This window comes from Carassius auratus, chromosome 2 (assembly GCF_003368295.1).
Source record: "Carassius auratus strain Wakin chromosome 2, ASM336829v1, whole genome shotgun sequence".
In the NCBI taxonomy this organism is placed as follows: domain Eukaryota; kingdom Metazoa; phylum Chordata; class Actinopteri; order Cypriniformes; family Cyprinidae; genus Carassius; species Carassius auratus.
Window position 1 is genome coordinate 28731979 of NC_039244.1, and position 10592 is coordinate 28742570.

At 40.3% G+C, this 10592-nt stretch overlaps 1 protein-coding gene across 1 annotated transcript; it reads left to right on the top strand.

Moving 5' to 3' along the window:
- Window positions 1-1824: 1824 nt before the first annotated feature.
- LOC113041218 (tripartite motif-containing protein 16-like) lies at window positions 1825-8667 on the top strand (the record flags this gene model as incomplete). Its single annotated transcript, XM_026199634.1, has 6 exons — window positions 1825-2151; window positions 2901-2996; window positions 3076-3309; window positions 4550-4706; window positions 7795-7830; window positions 8058-8667. Coding segments are annotated over 6 exons (1011 nt in total), but the record flags the coding sequence as incomplete, so codon positions are not given.
- Window positions 8668-10592: the final 1925 nt, after the last annotated feature.

Sequence of the window (10592 nt, forward strand, 5' to 3'; positions counted from 1 at the left end):
AATATTTTGCCATCCAAGTGATCTATACCTGCAGTTTTTTCCTCCGGGAGAGAAAGCAACATCTTTTCAACAATTTCCTCTTTAACTGTACCAAATATCAATGAACAAGATTTATTCCTCATAATGTTCTTCACATTACTACAAGGTGAATCCTTAGGGTATGATAACATACTAGATCTTAAATTTGCAGTTTTCTTTATAAAAAAGTCATTCAAATGATTTGCTATATCTAAAGGTTTAGTGATCATTTCTGCTGCTGTTTCCAAATACATATTATAACATTTTGGTTTTTTACACATTATTTCATTTATAACTTTCCACAATTGCTTACTATTATTTGATGAGTTACTAATCTTTTGGCTAAAATATATTTTCTTTTTTAATCTATTTAATTTTGTCACTTTATTTCTCAACTTACAATAATACCTTTCATCCATATCACTTTTAGATTTTGGAGTTTCAGCTTTGGCATTATCCCTTTCCCTCATTATAGATTTTAGCTCTGCATCTAACCAAGGAGCATTATTGCTTTTTATCGACCTTTTTCTAATTGGTGCATGTTTGTCAACTATTTTCACAAACATATCCATAAAAATACGTAAAGAAGCATTAACATCCTCCTCGTCACAAACCACCGACCAACTGGACCTCTCAACATCTTCCACAAACGCATTAGGATCGAATGTTTTATAAGACCTACGATAGACAATCCTTGCACCAAATTTAGGTAATTTAGTTTTCTTTGTTGTGATGATTAAATTATGATCACTGCATCCTACTCCAACTGAGATGACCTGTGAACACAACTCATACACATTGGTAAAAATGTGGTCAATGCATGTTGATTTAAATTTACCATTCAAAGAAATTCTTGTGGGTTGTGTAACAATCTGCTTAAGGTTAGAAGCATTAGTTATAGTAATCATCTTTCTACGTAAATAACACTTCTTTGAAAACCAATCAATGTTGAAATCCCCCAAAAGAAAGATATCTTTGGTTTGAGCAGATGCCTTCTCAATGTTATCACATATCTTTTCCAAGTAATCTATATTTGAACTGGGAGGTCGGTAACAGCAGCCCACTAAAATGGGTTTGTTAAACTGAATATTTAACTGTAACCATATCATTTCAATATCGCTGCCCATCAAATCTTCCCTTGGAGTGACTGCAATATTTTCTCTAATATAGAATGCAACACCCCCACCATTTTGATTTCTATCTTTTCTAAATAGTCTGTACCCCTCAACAGCTAGCTGTGAATTATCAAAACTGCGGTCTAAGTGTGTTTCTGATAAGGCCAATACATGAATCCCATTGGAACAGATGTTTATAATTTCATGAACCTTATTTCTGAGACTACAAATGTTCAAATGAGCTAAAACTAAACCTTTCTTAGGCAAGTTTGAAAGTAAATTTGACATATTAATAAGATTAAAACATCAAAACAAAACCATCAGGATAAGAATCTAAATAAAGGTCATAAGCAGTTAGTCAGATGCTTGCTTTTGTCCATTTGCCGGCCAAATTATAAGCTTATCATACCTTAAGCTGGCTCTTTCACCTTTCTCTCTTGCCTCTTTCAGTTTTGGCAGCAGTTCACGTCTCCTTTGCTGCACCAAATCAGAAAAGTCTTCATTGATATAAATGTTTGTACCCTTTAATTTCTTGGTGGAGGAAATGATGCGCTGTCGGTCTTTCAATCTAAGAAGCTTCACAACAATTTTTCTTGGCTTTCTTCCCTCATGGAATTGGCCAATCCGGTGGACCCTTTCCATCTCAATTGTAGAACTATCCAGACCCAAGTTATTAGACAGCATTTGTTGAATCTTCATTTCTAATCCACTAATTGTTTCGCCTTTTTTCCAGTGTGACGTCTGTACTGGAAGAAAACACAAAGCCATCAAGTCCTGTCTGGTGTGTCTGAACTCTTACTGTCAAACTCATTTTGACCGTCATGAGGAGTTTAATTCACGTAAGCCACACAAAATGATTGAAGCCACTGGACGACTGCAGGAGATGATCTGTCAGAAACACGAGAAGCTCCTTGAGGTTTTCTGTCGCACTGATCAGAAGTGCATATGTGTGCTGTGTATGGATGAACATAAAAACCACAAGACTGTATCAGCCGCAGCACAGAGGACAGAGAAACAGGTATTTAACACTAGATGAAATACTGCTGACACTCAGATCATATGTGTTTATATCAGCACATTATTATCAACAGCTTACAGCATTCACACGACAGCAGAAATAACAGCAGCTTCAAGAAGAGTTTCTCTGTTCACTGAAGACGCACTGTAGACGCTTATTGACAGGCATTTATAAAATATGCTCTGCTTTAGCAACATAAATAATGAAGTAATAATTATTCTTTGACAAAATATATACTTCTATCAGTCAAAATACAAGTACAATGCAGTGACAGACAACTTTCTGTTCAGTAAATCTGACTGAATCCAGATGATTTTAGTCATACCTATTTTTCATTTATTTTATGTGTTTCTGTGTAGAGCCATAGCTTAATTACGCAGGACACAGAACCACTTCTTATTATGCTTCATGTTAATTTATGTACAGTTGTTGTAAATTATAAATCATCCTTTTTGAAGTTCGACAACTATTGACATTTCGAGAGTGAATCCCACATTTCCTATGTGCGGATGGGCCTATGTATTGAAGCATGTATGTGGCTGCTCTCCAGGCCACTTGTTGAATATGTTAAATGTTGAATATATTATACTATTATCATCAGGACAGTGTGCAAAGACCTCTCCCTTTATAATCACTAAAAATGTCATTCATTGATCGTAATCTCACCGTTCTATTGTAGTCAATAACGTTGACCACATGATGATTTAGAGCCAGTAGTTTTCTGTGACGATCATCTGTTTGTCCTGCAGAAGCAGCTGAAGGAGACTCAGAAGACGCTCCAGCAGAGAATCCAGCAGAGAGAGAAAGATCTCCAGCAGCTGAGAGAGACTGTGGAGTCTCATAAGGTGAGTCTGGAGAAGAAGAGAAGTTTGTCTCCGTCTCAGTTCAGACTCACTGAAGCTGAATCACTGTGTGTCCTAACAGCGCTCTGCACAGACAGCAGTGGAGGACAGTGAGAGGATCTTTACTGAGCTCATCCGCTCCATTGAGAGCAGCCGCTCTGAGCTGATACGACTGATCAGAGATCAGGAAAAGACTGCAGTGAGTCGAGCTGAAGAACGACTGGAGCGACTGGAGCAGGAGATCAATGATCTGAGGAGGAGAGACGCTGAGCTGGAGCAGCTTTCACACACACAGGATCACATCCAGTTCCTGCAGGTAACACACATCTAGAAGAACAGGATCATAGTGGACTTCAGCAGATCCTGCTGTGACAGAGACACACAGAGAAACAGTTCATGAGTGTCTTATTATATAATCATCAGTCAGACTCTCATCTAATAACAGTGGTGGTGCTGGGGGGGGGGCTTGAAAGGGTTATAGCCCCATCAGAAACTTGCTTAGCCCTGATACAGCCCCCATAGGATTTCCTAATGATGTTCCTGTTTTTGGTGTCACTTTCATTAACACTGAACTATAAAGAATAAAAACCTAAAAAAAGAAGAAATGCCTAATATATGTGGCCTAGAAACATTTTTTATTATGGGGGAGGGGTCAAGCAACACAACCAAGCAACGCGCAAACTGTGCACAAGAGTTATGCTGGAGAACGTCACTCAATTCACTATAGAGAATGTTCTGGGAAAAAATGTGTATAGATATGACACTCTTATTTATTTTGTGTTAATGATTGTTCTTATTATTCAGTATTTTCATTTATGCGATCGATATTGAGTAGCAATTTGATGATTTCATGTTAAATAAGTAAGTGAAAGATTGCTCTGATCTGTCACATACAGTATTAGGGGGTTAACGGATCACAGTTGATCAGTTTTACGGTCGAAGCCCTATATTTTCCACATGCATGTGATTGGCAGATTAATTTGCCAATGTACACATTCAAGCAATTTTAAACCACAAAAATAAGAATCAAAAAGAGAGCTCAATTCAATATTCACTCACTGTTCTTGCACACAAAGCACGGACAGAGACATGTTTCAGGTAGCGCGGAAATAACGAGTTGCATATATGTACACATACAATTAGCTTATGTCAAAAACGCTTCATGGCATTGTCATTGTGCTTCAAATATTTTTTCTTGCTTGCTTGGAAAAATTATCCGATCTGTGGTAAAAAAAAAAAAAAAAATATATATATAAATATTAGAAAAAATTATATATATTTATATATCCATTCTGTAAAAGTTGGAGACCCCTGTTATAGACGTTCATTACATGACTCAGTGTTTTTTAGCACCCCCCTGAACTGTTATTCCTCCCCTTAGCCCCCCGAACAAAAAAATTCTGGAGACGCCACTTTCTTTTAGCCATCTTCTTTAGATTAAAATGAATGGATTTCAGCTCTGGAAATCTTGCTCAAATGGGACTCATGTCAGAGCCTTTCTTTCACTTTTCTGTCTCCATGTGCAGCTGATGAGTTTTGATTTCTGTTTTCTGTAGAGTTTCCAGTCTCTCTCAACACCACCTAAATCTACAGATGTAGATTATCCCTTATTTTCTCTGTACTCTTCTGATGGTCTGAGAGAATCTGTCCATCAGCTAAGAGACAAACTGGAGGATTTCTGCAAAGAGGAGCTCAAGAAGATCTCAGACAGAGGTAAAGTTGTGGAGATTCATCTGCTCTCTGAAATGAGTCCATCATTTAATATCATGGAGAATGTGTACAGGTTCTGTATATAACCATGGTTCCCCGAAGGGAACAAGATGCTGCATCCGAAAGAAACTATGGGAATGCCGCCAGCATGACTATGGTCTGAATCACATGTGTAATCAGTCCAATGGAAGGGCGAGATTTCATAGGCGGGTGACGTAGCGACCAGGAAGCTATAAAAGCATGTGAGGTGGAACTGGCTTTAACTTCTAGGAATGAAGCAAGCGGTCACAGGGATGCTGGAAGTATAAGACTGAGAAGCAGCATCTCGTTCCTTTTCAGGATCTCGAGTTGTGTCCAAAGAAACTATGGGAATGAGAATGCCCATGCCGCCAGACTTGCAAATTCCTGACTAGTGTAGAAGAGCACAGCTAAGACAAGAGAACAGAAGAGCCAGGAATGGCTCGCATATCAAGGCCATAGAACCTGATGAAAGTGAGTGGCATGGACCATCCTGCTTTGTTGTGGATGTCCTGCATAGACAAACCTGCTAAGAAGGCCTTGGAGGCCGCCATACCTCGGGTAGAGTGAGCCTTGACCCCCATAGGCGAGGGGAGATCAGAGGACTCATAGGCAATATTAATGGCATTAACTATTCACCAACTGAGGGTCTGCTTTGTATCAGGAAGACCCCTAGTAGGGAGACCATATTCACCGACTGAGGGTCTGCTTTGTAGCAGGAAGACCCCTATTAGGGAGACCATAGCATATAAGCAGTTGGTCCGCTCTTCTCCACTGGGCAGCTCTGTGGATGTATGTGTGGCTGAACGGAGGAGGACAAAAGGCATGTAGCACGATAGACTGAGGTGTAATAGAGGGGACCTTAAGGACACACCCCACTCAAGGGTAAAAAAACACTTTAGCCATGCCTGGCACAAAGTCTAAGTAAGAAGGGGCCACTGAGAGAGCCTGAAGATCCCCAACTCTTTTTAGACAAGTAATAGCCAAAAGAAAGGCAGTCTTAACCGTCAGATAATGATCAGAGATATCTTCTATAGGCTCAAAGGAGACTTACAAAGAGCTTCTAGCACCACAGCCAGGGCCCACATGGGGACATGAGATTGAACTGGGGGCCTCAGCTTCAGTGCACTTCAGAGGAAACGTGGTACTAGGGGCTGCCTGCCCACTGACTGGCCACCGAGAGGGGCGTGGTAGGCCGAAATAGCCATCAAATAAACCTTTAGGGTGGAGTGGGTCAACCTAGCAGAGACGGGCCAGCAGGAACTCCAACACTGTACCTACTGGGCAGTTAACTTGGTCAAACTGGCGATCTTTGTACCACGAAGTGAAAAGTTTCCTCTTCAAGGCATACAGTTTTCTCATAGAGGGAGCTCTGGATTGGAGGATGTTCTCAACAACCTCGGTTGAGAGACCAGAAGCTATGAATTGTGCCACCTCAGAGGCCACACCCATAACTTTCATAGTTCTGGTGTGGGGGTGGAGAATTGTACCCTCCCCCTTTGAGAGGAGATCCTTCCTGACGGGAATCTCTCATGGAGTGCCATCGAGAGGGGAAATCGTCCCGGGGCACTCTCTCCAGAACTCTCAGTAGTAGAGCGATTGGGGGAAAAGTTTACAGACGAAACCTCAGCCAAGTCTGTACCATAGCATCCAGCCCCAGTGGAACCAGATGAATCAGAGAGAATCATAGGGGACAGTGCAATGTTGTCTCGATATCTGAAAATTCTCTATATATCTGCTTCACGGCCTCGGGGTGAAGCCTCCTTTCCCCGGGCCTCGGTACCTGCCTTGACAGGATGTCTGCTCCCATATTCAGATACCCAGGAATATTCACTGCTCTTAATGAAATGATTTTGCCCTGGGACCACACAAGGATCTGGTGCACCAGCTTGTACAAGTGGCGCGAATGCAGACCTCCCTGGTGGTTGATATAAGAGACAATAGCCTGGAGGGCAATGCCGGAGGCCTTTAAGGATGATATCGTGCTGAGGAGCAAATAGCTCGTGAGCATCTGTTCCACCTGGGGCATCGCTTTATAACTGTGATCACTAACCCTCGCCACATTTGCCTAATGAAAGGTAGCAGGCGTAAACATACGTGACATCTTGCCCACTATTTCGACACTGCGGTGTGGAGATCAGGGAAAAAACTTAGGCTCTGGTGTGGAGGTGGCAGCTTGCTCTGCAGAAAGCGCTCATCTAACTTGCTTTTCTACGGTTCAGATTGTTTCTCGGCCAGCCAATCGATGTTCAGTTTAACTACGACACGCTTGACCACCTCCAGTAACTTGTCATACTGTGCTGTGTGAGGGGGCGATTCCTCTTCACTGCTCTCTACATCAGCCTCCTCGGAGGAAGATAGGCAGAGCGTCGAGCCCGTTCCCTGGGGAGAAGAAACTGCAGTGCGGACCTCCGATCCCAGAGAGTGGGCAGTGGATCTGGCGGGTGAGGAAGGAGATAGGGGCTCATTCGTCTACATTCCCTCCACCAAATCCAATTTCAATCCCCACGAATGCAAAGGGATGCGAGGAATGCTGGCAAAGACTTCCTCCTCAAAGAAAGCCTTTCAGGAGCGAAGCAAGTGCAATTACATTCGCTCACAATGTGGGCAATCGGCCTCCTCGAGAGCCAATGCTGCATGCTTTGGCCCCAAGCAAACACACTCTGTGTATCCACTGAAACACTGCTCACTTTTGCCTTTATGCTTTGTTTTCTCTGTGGCCTTGTACATTGTGCTTATGACTTTCTTATAAGACAGACAACACCAAATAAGACTCACAACAGAGATTTTGACAGACAACACAGAGCACCTCAGTGAATGACAGAAAGTTAAAGCCGTTTCCACCTCACTTGCTTTTATAACTTCCTGGTTGCTACGTCACCCGCCCATGACATCTCACCCTTCCTTTGGACTGATTACACATGCGATTTAGAGTGTGGTCATGCTGGGGGCGTTCCCATAGTGTCTTCAAATTCAGCTTGAGTTCTTGAATGGGAACATCATATTAGAAATATCTTAAGAATGGATTCAGGATCCTAACAATCACACTGTTCATGTCTGTTGATTTCCACAGTTGCATTTATCAGGACCAGGAACTACTTCCTACAATGTAAGTCAGTATGAAAACGAGCAGAAAAACCCTCACTGAGTGTGTGAATGTTTTTCCTAAAGGTTAAAGAAGAGTTTTATAATTGATAATGTAAATTATGATATGCCTAGGATATCTGGTCATCTGTACTAAGACAGTGATGATACACTGAACATGAAGAGTTCAGCAACATGAAAAGATCAAACCGATTAATAATTCCTGATTCTGATGTGTTTCATCTCCATCAGATTCCCGTCAGTTCACTCTGGATCTGAACACAGTGAATAAACGACTCCGTCTGTCTGAGAGAAACAGAGTGATAACTAACACTAACACAGATCTGCCATATCCTGATCATCCAGACAGATTTGATGTGTGGCAGGTGTTGTGTAGAGAGAGTGTGTGTTGACGCTGTTACTGGGAGATTGAGTGGAGTGGAGATGATGGTGTCCATATATCAGTGTCATATAAGAGCATCAGCAGGAAGGGATTGGGTAATGACTGTGTGTTTGGACGTAATGATCAGTCCTGGAGTTTAGACTGCTCTCCCTCCAGTTACTCATTCATTCACAATAGCAAACAGACTGCTCTCCATGTGAAGTCCACCAGCAGGAGAATAGGAGTGTTTGTGGATCAAAGTGCAGGAACTCTGTCCTTCTACAGCGTCTCTGACACAATGAGCCTCATCCACACAGTCCAGACCACATTCACTCAGCCGCTCTATCCTGGGTTTAGAGTTTATAATGGAACAACCATGAGACTATACAATTTATTAAAATAGAGATATTCTACCAAAATGTTTACCAACCCATTGCTTTAAAATGCATTATAATTTTATAACAGTTACATGTTATGTGGTGTCTTATTTTCTGTCAATAAATAAATATACTCATTTATTATAATTTCAGCTCTATACAGCTTGTAGAAAGTGAAACAAAACAGCATTTCTCCAGGACCATAGTGCTACACAAGACAACATTAACTACAAAACTCACATTGTACTGTGCAAAATACTATACATAATTAAATTATCTTAAATAATCTAATAAAATACTAAAACTGGAAAGAAAAAAGTTGAACATAAAACAAAGTACACACTACATAAAGTGCATATTGAATTAAATTAAATTAAATTCAATTATTGAATTGAATTGTATAGCGGTATATTTTTATGGTTAGAATCATTGCAAAGCAACTTTACAGAAAATTAAGTTTCTACAGTATTTAGTAGTAGCTTATAAGTGGTCACTGTCAGTTTATGTGCATATGACAAGAATTTTCAGAAAAATTAATACATAGTCAACCAGATGAACACTATTAACAGCAATTATAATGTGATTGTACAGTAAGTAGCAATATTTGTTAGTTCTGTTTGTTGATTCAGGGTTAGCATCATCTGGGGTCCTCTGAGGGTCAGCATCATCTCTTCTCAGGTGTTCTGGATCCAGACTGGAGTTTGTAAATCCTAGTTTCCATGGGATGTAAATCCCTCCAGAAACAGAGAAACAAATAGAGACATAATTAGCACAGCTGCTGTTCCAACAAAGTAAAATGAATTAGTTTAACCCAAGCTAAAGAATAAGAATGCGCATTTGATCAGATGCAACTGCAGTCACAATTTATGATATGCATTATTTGAATGTTTGGCCGAAGAGATGTGTTTTTAATCTAGATTTAAACAGAGAGAGTGTGTCTGAACCTCAGAGTTTGGGAGCCAAGCGTTTTGTGACCTTAGGGAGCGTGATGGATTGTAACGTGGTAGAAGGCTAGTTAGGTACGCAGGAGCTAAACCATTTAGGGCCTTATATGTAAGTAATAATAATTTGTAACAGATACGGAACTTAATAGGTAGCCAGTGCAGAGACTTTAAAATTGGGGTAATATGATCATATTTTCTTGACCTGGTAAGGACTCTAGCTGCTGCATTTTGGACTACCTGTATCTTGTTTATTGAAGATGCTGGACAACCACCTAGAAGTGCATTACAATAGTCCAGTCTAGAGGTCATGAATGCATGAACTAGCTTTTCTGCATCAGAAACAGATAACATGTTTCGTAGCTTGGCAATGTTTCTAAGATGGAAGAATGCAGTTTTTGTAACATGGGAAATATGGTTTTCAGAAGACAAGTTGCTGTCTGATATAACACCCAGATTTTTGACTGTAGAGGAATTAACAGTACATCTGTCTAGTTGCAAATTGTAATCTACAAGATTCTGTGTAATGTTTTTTGGTCCAATAAGTAATATCTCTGTCTTATCCGAATTTATTAGGAGAAAATAAATGGTCATCAAATCTTTTACATTTTTAACACACTCTGTTAGCTTATATAATTTAGAAGTTTCATCTGGTCTTGTTGAGATATATAGCTGAGTACCATCAGCATAACAGTGGAAGCTAATTCCGTATTTTCTAATAATATTACCAAGGGGCAACATGTATATTGAAAATAGAAGGGGACCTAGGACAGATCCTTGTGACACTCCATAATTTACTGGTGATAAATTAAATTAAAAAAATGAGATGACTCTCCATTTAAATTACCAAAATGGTAGCGATCAAACAGGTAGGATCTAAACCATCTAGTAAAACCTGCAATGAGATGCAGCCTTGATCTGACACAAGAAGCAAGTAATTTGTACTTTTAACAAGTGCAGTTTCTGTGCTATGGTGGGGCCTGAAACCTGACTGAAGTTCTTCATACAGATCTTTTTTTTGTTTGTTCGTTTTGCAGGAAGGAGCTCAATTGAGCAGACACAACTTTTTCTAAAATTTAGACATAAA